Raw genomic sequence first — 14,594 nt, 5'->3', positions numbered from 1 at the left:
TAATAAATTATTAGCACTCAATTAAACTCTGAAAATATAGGGAATGTATTCTCACCTGCTCTAATGCATTTTGCACAACTCAAGTAATTTCAAGTTTTAGGGGGTGGTTGTCACTAAGCACGGATCTAGGACCAGCGTATCCCCCTCGTCGACAAGAAATAACAAGTTATACTGACCTTAGATCAGCATTTATGAGTCCACATCTAGCAAGACCCCCTTATTTGGGAAAGCGATTCTTGAAGTGATTTAATTGACACATCTGGAAGCCAATGAAATCTCACTTCATCTCCCTGTGCCCAATCGTAAATATTCAATGCCTCGTAATTTAGTAATTTCTACAGAAGTGAACTGAGTAGTGTTATTCCAGGGTTTGAGGGTTTACTCCTTGCTTTTATCCGCGGAAATCATGTTCTTGAAACCTGGACAGATTAGAGAGGCTGTGAATTATTTGGGCAGTTTTTGGATCGTCTTTAGTGTCGTGTTTATAATTGTCAACGGACAGGAGGGTAAGCTATTTATTCCCTTGTATATGTCCTCGTCAATGTACAGAATAGTATAATATCTGTAGAGCAATAGTCAACCAAAGACATTAGACTAGCTATCTTTTTTATAAATCGCTTACGATATTTTTATTGAGATAATTACTCTGAGCCTTGACTGGATAATTATCAAATAACTCTATAAATTGTAGGCTATTATATTTATATTAATAAAGTTGTGTAATTGAGTTGGTACTGTAAACTGAGTTTAATCGACATGAATATCCTCCATAAATGAGCATATTTACAGATTATCTTCATGTCATTTTAATGTTGTGTTACTTTATTGAAGATATTTTCATCACTTTATATGTTCTTTTTTTGTTGGCTGAGGGCTACACACATTGTCCACATTTGAAACCGTTTGACCTTTTCTAAAGTGGCTATTGGTGACATAAATAGACAATGTGCTCCTGCTGCAATTTCCAGTTTTCAGAAGCTATATATCATAGATTATTGATCAATCAGATGATGCATGAGTTTAATTCAGGTTTCCAATAAAAGTCCTCATAAACAAGGTAGCTGTTGTATTGGTCAATTAAAGGTACACTGCCCTTCTTTGGTAACTCACTCTTATTGGCAAAGTGTGAGGTGTGTGTACCAATCCTCGTTTGGAGCTGTTCTGCTTGTGTTAGTCATTCCAAGTATTTACGACAAACTGAGCATCCTTTCCATTGCTGAGCATCCTTTCAAGTCATTTCCAAGAGTAAATATTTTATGTAAAAACCCTTTCACACACAGTTGACTTCAGCAAAAGGGGTCAACACTAGCTTTGATAGGGTTTAAATTAATATAAGGGTACAGTTATAGCCTAGTTGTAACAACACTGGCTCAGTGCTCCTGTGAATAACTCTCTTCCACACATGGGGTGGATCAAACCAAAGCCACAAATATCTTTGGGTCTGTCTGGAGCAAACAATCCCGATAGTTCAAAGGTCATCTGTGATGTCATGGTGGCATTCCATTGCAGATAGTGAACTCTCAACTGTGTTTACCTATGTGGTTCAGGGCCAGTAACCGAAAGCTCGCTGGTTTGAATACCCAAGCCGACAAGGTGAAAAATCTGTCGATATGCCCTTGAGCAAGGAACATGACTATAATTTGCTCCAGGGGCGCTGTACTACTGCGGCTGACCCTATAAAACAACACATTTAATTGCACTTGGTGTATGTGACAAAACATATATACATATTTTTTCCCCCCACTATTTCCCACAAGAAGACTTGTGGGACATGGTATTTAACAATCAGGCAGGGGTCAACATGAATCACACATATATGGAAACTTACTGTGAATGTCCACACAGATCTGGGCTCTCTTGACACATTTTGTTTTGCTGTTGGGGATTTAGTATCTTCACAGAGGAAGATGACCAACTCATGGTACATTTCTTCCTCTGAATCACTTTGGCACCAGAGAGAAGCAAGAGACAAATGCACAAGAAAAAACATATCAATCCTCTCCTGGTCTATGAACAACTCAGGGTGTGTTGTCATGCTCTGATTGACACAGCAGTATTGTGTAGTGACAGATTGCACAGCTAAACATCCTGTCTGGTAGTACAGACCTGTGAGGGCCTGCCAGCAAATCAATAGATTTTGGTCCAATACAGAGCTGATGATTGACTACAATTCCCTATCATCTGTCCAGTTATTACTACACTACCGGTCAAAAGTTTTAGAACACCTACTTATTCAAGGGTTTTTCTTTATTTTTTAAAATGTTCTACATTGTATAATAATAATGAAGACATCAAAACTATGGAATAACACATACAGTTGAAGTCGGAAGTTTACATACACTTAGGTCGGAGTCATTAAAACTTGCTTTTCAACCACTCCACACATTTCTTGTTAACAAACTATAGTTTTGGCAAGTCGGTTAGGACATCTACTTTGTCCATGACACAAGTAATTTTTCCAACAATTGTTTACAGACAGATTATTTCACTTATAATTCACTGTATCACAATTCCAGTGGGTCAGATGTTTACATACACTAAGTTGACTGTGCCTTTAAACACCTTGGAAAATTCCAGAAAATGATGTCATGGCATTAGAAGCTTCTGATAGGCTAATTGACATAATTTGAGTTAATTGGAGGTGGATCTGTGGATGTCTTTCAAAGCCTACCTTCAAACTCAGTGCCTCTTTGCTTGACATTATGGGAAAATCAAAAGAAATCAGCAAAGACCTCAGAAAAAAAATTGTAGACCTCCACAAGTCTGGTTCATCCTTGGGAGCAATTTCCAAACGCCTGAAGGTACCACGTTCATCTGTACAAAAAATAGCACGCAAGTATAAACACCATGGGACCACGCAGCCGTCATACCGCTCAGGAAGGAGACGCTTTCTGTCTCCTAGAGATGAGCGTACTTTGGTGCGAAAAGTGCAAATCAATCCCAGAACAACAGCAAAGGACCTTGTGAAGATGCTGGAGGAAACAGTTACAAAAGTATCTAAAACAAGTCCTATATTGACATAACCTGAAAGGCCGCTCAGCAAGGAAGAAGCCACTGCTCCAAAACCGCCATAAAAAATCCAGACTACGGTGTGCAACTGCACATGGGGACAAAGATCGTACTTTTTGGAGAAATGTCCTCTGATCTGATGAAACAAATATAGAACTGTTTGGCCATAATGACCATCATTATGTTTGGAGAAAAAAGGGGGAGGCTTGCAAGCCGAAGAACACCATCCCAAACGTGAAGCACGGGGGTGGCAGCATCATGTTGTGGGGGTGCTTTGCTGCAGGAGGGACTGGTGCACTTCACAAAATAGATGTCATCATGAGGGAGGAAAATTATGTGGCTATATTGAAGCAACATCTCAAGTTATCAGTCAGAAAGTTAAAGCTTGGTCGTAAATAGGTCTTCCAAATGGACAATTACCCAAGCATACTTCTAAAGTTGTGGCAAAATGGCTTAAGGACAACAAAGTCAAGGTATTGGAGTGGCCATCACAAAACCCTGACCACAAAGCCCTGACTTCAATCCTATAGAAAATTTGTGGACAGAACTGAAAAGTGTGTGCGAGCAAGGAGGCCTACAAACCTGACTCAGTTACACCAGCTCTGTCAGGAGGAATGGGCCAAAATTCACCCAACTTATTGTGGGAAGCTTGTGGAAGGCTACCTGAAACGTTTGCCCCAAGTTAAACAATTTGAAGGCAACGCTACCAAATACTAATTGAGTGTATGTAAACTTCTGACCCACTGGGAATGTGATGAAAAAAATAAAAACTGAAATGAATCATTCTCTCTACTATTATTCTAGCATTTCACATTCTTAAAATAAAGTGATGATCCTAACTGACCTAAGACAGGAATTGTTACTAGGATTAAATGTCAGGAATTGTGAAAAACCAAGTTTAAATGTTTTTGGATATGGATTTTGGCTAAGGTTTATGTTAACTTCTGACTTCAACTGTATGGAATCATGTAGTAACTGAAAAAGTGTTCAACAAATCAATATATATTTTGTATTTGAGATTCTTCAAATAGACACCCTTTGCCTTGGTGACAGCTTTGCACACTCTTGTCATTATCTCCACCAGCATTTCAATTAACAGGTGTGCCTTCTTAAAAGTTAATTGGTGGAATTTCTTTCTTTCTTAATGCGTTTGAGCAGTTGTGTTGTGACAAGGTAGGGGGGTAAACAGAAGATATCCCTATTTGGTAAAAGACCAAGTCCATATTATGGTAAGAACAGCTCAAATAAGTAAAGAGAAACGTCAATCCATCTTTACTTTAACTTGTTGGGGTGTAGGGGGCAGTATTTTCACGGCCGGATGAAAAACGTACCCAAATTAAACTGGTTACGACTCTGGCCCAGAAACTAGAATATGCATATTATTAGTAGATTTGGATAGAAAACACTCTGAAGTTTCTAGAACTGTTTGAATGGTGTCTGTGAGTATAACAGAACTCATATGGCAGGCAAAAACCTGTGAAAAATCCAACCAGGAAGTGGAAAGTCTGAGAATTGTAGTTCTTCTTTTGATTCTCTATCGAAACTACAGTTTCTGTGGGGTCACGTTGCACTTCCTAAGGCTTCCATTGGCTGTCAACAGCCTTCAGAAAGTGGTTTGAGCATTCTCCTGTTACTGGGCCGATAATAGGAGCTCAGTCACTGAGTGGACTGCCTGGAGACAAAGGGATTGGATATGCGCGATCCCGCGAGCGCGCCGTTCCTTCTTTTTCTTCTTGAATGAATATGCTATTGTTCGGTTGGAATATTATTTCAATTTTACGTTAAAAATACCATAAAGATTGATTTTAAACAGCGTTTGACATGCTTATAAGTACGGTAACGGAACATTTTGACTTTTCGTCTCTGGTTCCGCGCTCGCGCGTTATGCCTTTGGATAAGTGATCTGTACGCACGAACAAAACGGAGGTATTTGGACATAAATATGGATTATTTCGAACAAAAACAACATTTCTTGTGGAAGTAGCAGTCCTGGGAGTGCAAAGGTAAGATAATATTTCTAAGACTAATTCTGAGTTTAGGTTGCCCTGAACTTGGCGGGTGTCTGTATAGCTCGCTGTGATGGCTGAGCTATGTACTCAGAATATTGAAAAATGTGCTTTCTCCATAAAGCTATTTTAAAATCTGACACAGCGGTTCCATCCAGGAGTAGTCTATCTATAATTCTTAATATAATTGTTAAATATTTTGTCAACGTTTATGATGAGTATTTTTGTAAATTGATGTGCACATTCACTGGAAGTTTTGGTGGGAATACATTTTCTGAACATCATGCACCAATGTAAAATGTTGTTTTTGGATATAAATATGAACTTTATCGAACAAAACATACATGTATTGTGTAACATGATGTCCTATGAGTGTCATCTGATGAAGATCGTCAAAGGTTAGTGCTTCATTTAGCTGTGTTTTGGGTTTTATTGACACATGTCCTTGCATGGAAAATCGCTATGTGATTATTTTTGTCTATGTACTCTCCTAACAGAATCTAATGTTTTGCTTTCGCTGTAAAGCCTTTTTGAAATCGGACAATGTGGTTACATCAAGGAGAAGTGTATCTTTAAAATGGTGTAAAATAGTTGAATGTTTGAGAAAGTTGAATTATGACATTTTGTTGTTTTTGAATTTGCCGTCCTGATATTTCACTGGCTGTGTCCCGCTGGTGGGACGCTAGCGTCCCACGTAGCCCATAGAAGTTAAGACATGATGGTCACTCAATAAGGAACATTTCAAGAACTTTGAAAGTTTCTTCAAGTGCAGTTGCAAAAACCATCAAGCGCTATGATGAAACTGGTTCTCATGAGGACCGCCACAGGAATGGAAGACCCAGAGTTACTTCTGCTGCAGAGGATAAGTTCATTAGAGTTACCAGCCTCAGAAATTGCAGCCCAAATAAGTGCTTCACGGAGTTCAAGTAACAGACACATCCCAACATTAGCTGTTCAGAGGAGACTGTGTGAATCAGGCTTTTCATGGACGAATTGCTGCAAAGAAACCACTGCTAAAGGACACCAAAAAGAAGAAGAGACTTGCTTGGGCCAAGGAACGAGCAATGGATATTATATTGGTGGAAATTTGTCCTTTGGTCTAGAGTCCAAATTGTAGATTTTTGGTTCCAACCGCCGTGTCTGTGAGACGGATGAGACGGTGAACGGATGATCTCCGCATGTTTATTTCCCACCGTAAAGCATGAGGAGGTGTTATGGTGTGGGGGTGCTTTGCTGGTGACACTGTCTGTGATTTATTTAGAATTCAAGGCACACTTAACCAGCATGGCTACCGCAGCATTCTGATGCGATATGCCATCCCATCTGGTTTGGGCTTAGTGGGACTATCATTTGTTTTTCAACAGGTTAATGACCCAACACACCTCCAAGCTGTGTAAGGGCTATTTTACCAAGAAGGAGATTGATGGAGGGCTGCATCAGATGACCTGGCCTCCACAATCACCCGACCTGAACCAAATTGAGATGGTTTGGAATGAGTCGGACCACAGAGTGAAGGAAAAGCAGCCAACAAGTGCTCAGCATATGTGGGAACTCCTTCAAGACTTTTGGAAAAGCATTCCAGGTGAAGCTGGCCAAGCTCATCAAGGCAAAGGGTGGCTATTTGAAGAATCTCAAATATAAAACACTTTTTGGGTTACTACATGATTCCATATCTGTTATTTCATAGTTTTGATGTCTTCACTATTATTCTACAATGTAGAAAATAGTAAAAATAAAGAAAAACCCTTGAATGAGTAAGTGTTCTAAAACTTGTGTTATTACTTTTGGTATATCTGCCCCTGAAAGTGAGGGTTTTCAGAAGGATATCCATCATTATTTAAACGTTTGATTATACGTCTGAGACAGTTGGAAAGCCCAGTCTGTCTAGAGAGACCTAAAAGCAGGACGCACGTATGGACCAGTAGCAGGAATGCCAGGGTGTAGGCTATTCACTCCATGGAACAACCAACAGCTATAACGCATGAGTTAAAGCTTAGGTTGATACCAAGCACTGAGGAAAGAGAGAGAGAGCCCTACTAGACAAGACCTTCATGAGACAGGCCAGGTCAAAGACAGGGTGAGAGGGGAGGAGTGTAGGGGGGAAGCCCGGCCTGCCAACCCAAAAACGTCCCAGAATACAAGGAAAACTGCTCCCAAGCAGACTGGATGGTGACACAGATCCACGCTCTGTTGCCCACAGCTACAGTTTGTCGCACTGGTATTTCCAGGGAATCCTAAGGGACAGGAAAAGGGGCGGTAGTGGTGAGAAGTTATGGGAGTTAGTCAGAGAAAGAGAAAGAGATGTGAGAGAGAGAGAGAGAGAGAGAGAGAGAGAGAGAGAGAGAGAGAGAGAAATAAATAAAGTGAGAGAGAGGAGAAAGAAAGAAAGATAGAAGTGGCCCAGTGGAAGAGTCTCTTAGCCGGACAGGAAAGGCTAACCAGTGTGACGTGTATGTGACATGTGAGTGGAAAGTAACAGAGACCACCAACTCTTCATGCAAACTTAATTTTGAACCCAAGGGAGAACTGCGCTTCTTTCTGTCTACCCTGGGAGCGTGGGTGTCCTTGGCTTGACCACAGTACAACTTTAAGCCAGCCATCCAACCCCACAGACCCTCTATGACCTAATGCACTGACTCATCCAAACAGTCACATTATGAATGTGTCTAGCTAAATATTTGAGTTCTTTCCGTTACAAAAAATAGTTAGTCATAGCCACAGAGGTAGACCATGCTGTGTTGTTGTCTTAGGTCTCTCTTTATGTAGTGTCTTGTTGCCTCGCTTGTCGTGATGTGTGTTTTGTCCTATATTTGTATTTTATTTTTATTTTTAACCCAAGCCCCCATCCCCGCAGGAGGCCTTTTGCCTTTTGGTAGGCCGTCATTGTGAATAAGAATTTATTCTGAACCGACTTGGCTAGTTAAATAAAGGTTAAATAAAATAAAATAAATAGGAAAAATGTAAGAATAGGGCACAAAGAAGAGGTACGACACAGAGAACTAGCAGGAAAACATTGATGAAAATGAAATAGAAACAGAATGGAAGGATGATGAGTTTGCTCAACACTCCGTAGTATTAAGGATTAGTCCCTGTAAGGAGTGCTAAACAGAGGGTATTGTTCAATCAAACATGTTAACCCGTTAAAGAGTTATGATTGCGGTTTTGGATTCAAATGACACAAATGACACAATCAAACACACTTTCTCATTGCCTTTGAATAATAGTATTTTCCACTTCAATAGTTTTGATTGCATAGGGCCTTCAATCTCTTTTTATTGTAAGCAGTGTCCAGCAGTGTTGAGGAGGACTGCTTCAGCGGCTGGTTGTTTTAGGAAATCTTGCGGTTATGATCTCAGGAGTGTAAACATCTCCTGCTCTACTGCGCACACTCAGTGCTCCCTCCCTGGAGACTCCTATTACTCACCTTGTCTGGGAAAGGAGCCCTATAATTAACAGAGCTCTAAATAGTGTCCTTACCGTATTAACATCATTAATGAAGGTCCCTGTTATGTACTGTGACTAAACAGTGGTTAACTTGGCCGTCCCTTCTGCTAACAAGCCTCAGCTGCCCCTCCGTACCGCCTACACTGCTAGTCATGCATTCATTCACTTCTCACACCTACACACCAAGCGGTTAAGGATTTCCTGGAAATAGCCATTATCGTATTTGTGTGAACATTTGACATTACTGAGGATTTACCCTGGATGCCAAAGCAACATTACCATACACAGTGTTAGGATATATAATTTGCCTGGAATTAGTCACCAAAACATTGCATATATGGCAGATGTATTATGTACAAGTACAATAACTGTTATAACTGTAAGTTTGGTTGTCTTCATATTTCAGGCAATGGCTGCGGGCACACTGTGATGGCCACAGAGAGTGGCACCCTGGCCTCTCAGAACTACCCGTGGACCTACCCTGTTGATTCCTGGTGTAAGTGGAGACTGCGAGTTCCAAAGGGACGTACACTGCACTTCCTCTTTGGGGACTTTGACGTGGAAAGGAGTCCGGACTGCAGGAATGGCTCCCTCACCATCACACCCAACAACGGAGCTCCCAGCCTGGGTAAGACTCTCCAGTGCACACAGGGCCGCAGACCTGACTGGCTATGTGCTTGTCTCTACTTTTACTAAGGGATTTACTGTACTTGCTATTGACAAACTATTTTTATAGTGAGATTTTGAATTCTCACTCAAGTTCTAACTGACTGAATTAATGCTTGTCATTAAGACAAATCCACCCACTTCTGATGGACCACTTGATCTGTCTCTTTTGTTAAGTAGTTAATTCAAAACCTATCTTTGCTACTAGTAAAAGCCATGCAGTGTAGCCTGCAGAGAGCACATGAACACAATTTCACTGCCAATGCATCTCTGCCAATTCTACACCACTAAGGTGCATCCACCCATACCTTGTGGGCACAAGGGTATGATGCCATTCCTAGATATTAGATAACAATTCCAGAGGCTGTAACTATTCAGTTACCCTGCTTATTATATTGTTTTTATTAGCGGATTCCACAGGGGCAACCTCATGCTGTTCTGGAGCTCACTTCATGTCATCTGTTCACACAAGCATGGATGGTCTGCAGTACTACACAAACATGACTAGACCACACACTAGCCTAGTGTGTAAAGCCAGACTGCCCTGCCTCCAGGCTTCCAGCTTGGTCATGTTTGTGCTGATATGTGTGTGTGTGTGTGTGTGTGTGTGTGTGTGTGTGTGTGTGTGTGTGTGTGTGTGTGTGTGTGTGTGTGTGTGTGTGTGTGTGTGTGTGTGTGTGTGTGTGTGTGTGTGTGTGTGTGTGTGTGTGTGTGTGTGTGTGCATTCTTGCATTCGTCCGTGTATGTCTGCATGCATGCGTGCATCTGGCACAGACATTTGTGACATTTGTGACAGTACAAAAAACACAAGGTGATATAACATACCAAGTAAAACATTACGTAAGTAAAGAGACATGTATAGCTTTTTCATGTGTGGCGTATGCGTTCTTACGTGCATGCATGCCTGTCTGTCTGTCTGTCTGTCTGTCTGTCTGTCTGTCTGTCTGTCTGTCTGTCTGTCTGTCTGTCTGTCTGTCTGTCTGTCTGTCTGTCTGTCTGTCTGTCTGTCTGTCTGTCTGTCTGTCTGTCTGTCGTCTGTCTGTCTGTCATCCACAGGCCCCCTGTGTGGACAGCTTGAAGACTCAGATAAAAATGTGACTGTAAACAGCAATGAGGTGACAATAGTATTCAACTCTGGCCCCCATCACTCAGGCCGAGGGTTCCTGCTCTCCTACACCACAGACCAACACTCAGGTATGGCCCAATTCATCACACACTGCTCACAAATGTTTACTTTCTATAGCTATCTTTGTTTATACAACTGTGCTACATATGGAAATGCTTAATCTAATTTAATTCATTCATCAGCTGACGATAATATATTATTTTCCCACGTGTACAGTAGCTCTGCTGTGGCACTTTCTCAGTGAAAGCAATAACCCACACTGTAAAAGAAATTGAAAAAAAGACAACATACAATTGTCAGGTTGCAATAGGATTGTGAGTTTGCTCAACATTGCTCAGCATACTCAACATTTGGGTATATAGCTGAACCAACATACAGTGTTGCCTTCCAAAGGTTAACATGAATTTGTAATTTTACTCAACAAGCTTTTCCAAATTCACTCACTTTGAGCAGAGTTTGTTGAGTGAACAAATGTGAACACATTAGCTCAAATTCTTGTCCATTTGAAGGCCACTCAACTCAGAATAACGCTGATTAAGCAATTGGTTAAGTTGTATTTTTTACAGTGGCCCTACCTCATTGATGTAAACAACAGTGCTGAAGAGCACCCACTGTGATCATAATTGTTGTTTTTCTGCTCGTCACCTACATCACTGGTAACCCCCAAAGTGCTGCTAAGCAAGTTGAAAGGCACAAACAGCCATTACTGAGGTGTCAAAGAGACTGGAAACATGCTGTAATTTCATACCCAGCTGCATTCAAGTCCAGCACTAGAGTTGATGGAGTCACAGGCATGAAGTCAGTTTAATGTATGCACACATGTTTACACCAATTGAATTTGTACGCCAATGTTTGTATGTGTGTTGGAGTGATGGAAACAGGAGACAAAGGGCTATGAGACAGGGGTTTAATTCTAGATACATGGAAAGTTGGATGTATACAGAGGGTGCGGGGCAACAGCAGGCCAACAGCAGAGGGGCTAAGGACCTTAGAGACGGGGAAAGGGACGATAAAACGAGGGGAAAGTTTGCTGGACTCCACCTGGAGAGGCAGATCCCGAGTAGAAAGCCATACCCTCTGCCCAAGACGGTAGCGGGGAGCAGGGGTCCGGTGGTCTTGACCATGGAGGTGGTCTTGACTATGGTGACGGGAAGTCCATGGATCCAGAAGACGTGCTGCACCATGAGTTGGGCCGTCTCCTTAGCTGAGGGCAACTTAGGAAGGAGGATAAAATGGGCGGCTTTGGAAAACCTATCCACCACCGTAAGGATGGTGGTGTAGCCATCTGACGGAGGGAGACCCGTGACGAATTCCAAGGATATATGGGCCACCAAAAACGTTGTCGGATGATAGCCAAGGTCCGACGGGAGCCAGGATGACAGGTGAGTCTCGAGGAATGTGCCCATTCCAGGACCGGAGCAGAGGCATCCGGGACAAACATCCGGTTAGCCGCGAATAACAGGGCCCATCTCGCCTGCCTGGAGTTGAGGCACTTGGCAGTGCAGAGATATTCCAGGTTCTTATGGTCCATCCACACCAAGAATGGATGTTCCGCCCCTTCTAACCAGTGCCTCCACTCTTCCAACGCCATCTTAACTGCGAGTAATTCCTGATTTCCCATGTCATAGTTCCTCTCAGCGGGGTTAAGACAATGGTAAAGGAAGGCGCAGGGATGCAGCTTCTGGTCCTGGGCAGAACGCTGGGACAGAACAGCCCCCACTCCGACATCCTAAGCGTCGATCTCCACTACGAACTGAGGGAACGGGTCCAGATGGATTAAGATGGGAGCTTTAGGGAAGGTCTGAGAATGCCCAGTCAGCTGCTGGAGACCATGAGAACAGAACCTTGGGAGAGGTGAGTGCAGAGAGCGGGGAAGCAAGGGTGCTGTAACCCCAGATGAAACGACGGTAGAAATTAGCAAACCCCAGGAAATGTTGCAGCTGCACTCTGGATGTGGGTTGAGGCCAATCCACCACCCCTCTTACCTTGTCAGGGTCCATCTGAATATTCCCTGCAGTGATGACGTATCCTAGGAATGGTGGAGAGATGGAACTCACATTTCTCCGCCTTCACGAAAAGCTGGTTCTCCAGGAGACGCTGGATGACCTGTCGGACATGGAGGACATGCTCTTGAGCTGACCGGGAATAAATTAGGATGTCCTCGAGATAGACCAACACAAATCGGTTCAACTGTGGGAGCATTGGTCAGTCCGAATGTTATCACTAGGTACTCGTAGTGCCCACCAGTCTTGTTAAAGGCTGTCTTCCACTCGTCTCCTTTCCGTAACCGAACCTGATGGTAGGCGTTTGGAAGGTCCAACTTGGAGAAGATGACCGCTCCCTGGAGAGTCTCGAAAGCTGAGGAGATGAGTGGTAGCGGGTAACAGTTTTTAACCATAATGTCATTGAGGCCCCGGTAGTCGATACATGGTCTTGTCCTTCTTCTCCACAAAGAAGAACTCTGCGCCGGGGGGGGAGACAGAGGGACGCATAATCCCTGCTGCGAGAGAGTCCTCATTGTACCCCTCCATCGCTTTGGTCTCCGGACACGACAGGGAACAAAGTCTCCCCCGAGGCGGAACGGTGCCGGGGATAAGGTCGATTGCGCAGTCGTATGGCCAATGTGGAGGAAGAGATGTGGTGCGGCCAGAGTTGAAAATCTCCCGTAAGTCCTGGTACTCTGCGGGAATGGCGGAGAGATCCGAGGCTTTACTCAAGCCCGCGGGGAGATGTCCTGGGGCAGGCTGCGCCGACTTCAGACAATGTGCATGGCAAATGCGCTCCAACCCATGATGGAAGACATAGCCCAGTCAATTAGGGGATTGTGCCTCTGGAGCCATTAAAACCTCAAAACCATGGCTACATGAGGAGACTCCTGGAGAAGAAACTGCATAGCCTCACTGTGGTTGCCTGACACTCGCAGGTTGATAGGAACCATATTGTGGGTGACTCTGTCAATAGAGCGCCCATCCAGTGCTCTAATGTCCATCGGGATGGAAAGGGGTTGTGTGGAGATACCCAGCTCCGACACAAGGGTAGTGTCCATAAAGCTCTCATCAGCCCCAGAGTCAATGAGCACCCGGATGAATTTGGACTGGTCTCACAACAACAGGGTAGCATAGGGGGTTACGAGTGTACTCGTACCTACTGATGAGCCTGGTCTTTTAATGGGCAGCTAGATAAGAAGTGTCCCGTAGCTCCACAATACAGACAGCTCTTGGTGTTCAGTCTGGGTAAGCGCTCAGCAGGAGACAATCTAGCCCTGCCCAGTTGCATGGGTTCCGGTGGAGGCGAGTCGACAGCCCTCGGTGATCTCCGAGGGAACTCGGGTGACACCGGATTCTCTCGGAAATGTAGACTTCGGGGATTTCCGGGATTCCTTGGAAGCGAGTTGGAATTTGAAGACGAGCAAGGGCGACAGGGAACAGACCCACTTTCCCTAATACGTTCCGGATGGTCAAGGCTATGAGGGAGTCGAGATCCATGGGCTGCAAGCTCATCTTTAATCACCTCGGAAAATCTGTAAAGGAACATTGTATTTGCGACAAATCATTCACTAAACCCTAAACCTCAACTCAATCTTCTAATGAATAATGTGGAAATTGAGCAAGTTGAGGTGACTAAACTGCTTCGAGTAACCCTGGATTGTAAACTGTCATGGTCAAACCATATTGATACAACAGCAGCTAAGATGGGGAGAAGTCTGTCTATAATAAAGCGCTGCTGTTCCTTCTTAACAGCACTATCAACATGGCAGGTCCTACAGGCCCTAGTTTTGTCGCACCTGTACAAATTGCAATTGGCTCAGAACAAGGCAGCACGTCTGGCCCTTGAATGTACGAGAGCTAACAATAATAATAGGCATGTTAATCTCTCCTGGCTCAAAGTGGAGGAGAGATTGACTTCATCACTACTAGTATTTGTGAGAGGTATTGACATGTTGAATGCACCAAGCTGTCTGTTTGAACTACTGGCACACAGCTCGGACACCCATGCATACCCCACAAGACATGCCACCAGAGATCTCTTCACAGTCCAGAACAGACTATGGGAGGCGTACAGTACTACATAGAGCCATGACTACATGGAACTCTATTCCACATCAAGTAACTCATGCAAACAGTAAAATTTGATTTAAAAAAACAATAAAAAATACACCTTATGGAATAGCGAGGACTGTGAAGAGACACAAACACAGGCACAGACACATGCATACACAGACATGATACCATACAACTATACACACATGTACACATGGATTTTGTGTTGTAGATATGTGGTAGTAGAGTAGTGGCCTGAGGGCACAGACTTAATGTGTTGTTAAATTTGTTGTGAATGTATTG

General features: G+C 43.3%; 1 protein-coding gene across 2 annotated transcripts in view; it reads left to right on the top strand.

Moving 5' to 3' along the window:
- The first annotated feature begins 344 nt into the window (after window positions 1–344).
- The window catches only part of si:dkey-34d22.1 (discoidin, CUB and LCCL domain-containing protein 1), a 31,297-nt gene continuing 17,047 nt past the window's right edge, over window positions 345–14,594 (top strand). For both annotated transcript variants that reach the window (XM_014169299.3, XM_014169297.3), the window contains exons 1-3: window positions 345–506; window positions 8,866–9,087; window positions 10,182–10,319. In XM_014169299.3, the coding sequence (XP_014024774.3) occupies window positions 407–506; window positions 8,866–9,087; window positions 10,182–10,319 (460 nt within the window). In that variant the 5' untranslated portion in view covers window positions 345–406. The remainder of the gene's footprint in view (window positions 507–8,865; window positions 9,088–10,181; window positions 10,320–14,594) is intronic.

This window comes from Salmo salar, chromosome 02 (assembly GCF_965601325.2).
Source record: "Salmo salar chromosome 02, fSalSal1, whole genome shotgun sequence".
NCBI lineage: Eukaryota > Metazoa > Chordata > Actinopteri > Salmoniformes > Salmonidae > Salmo > Salmo salar.
This window is presented reverse-complemented; position numbering and strand designations above follow the sequence as displayed.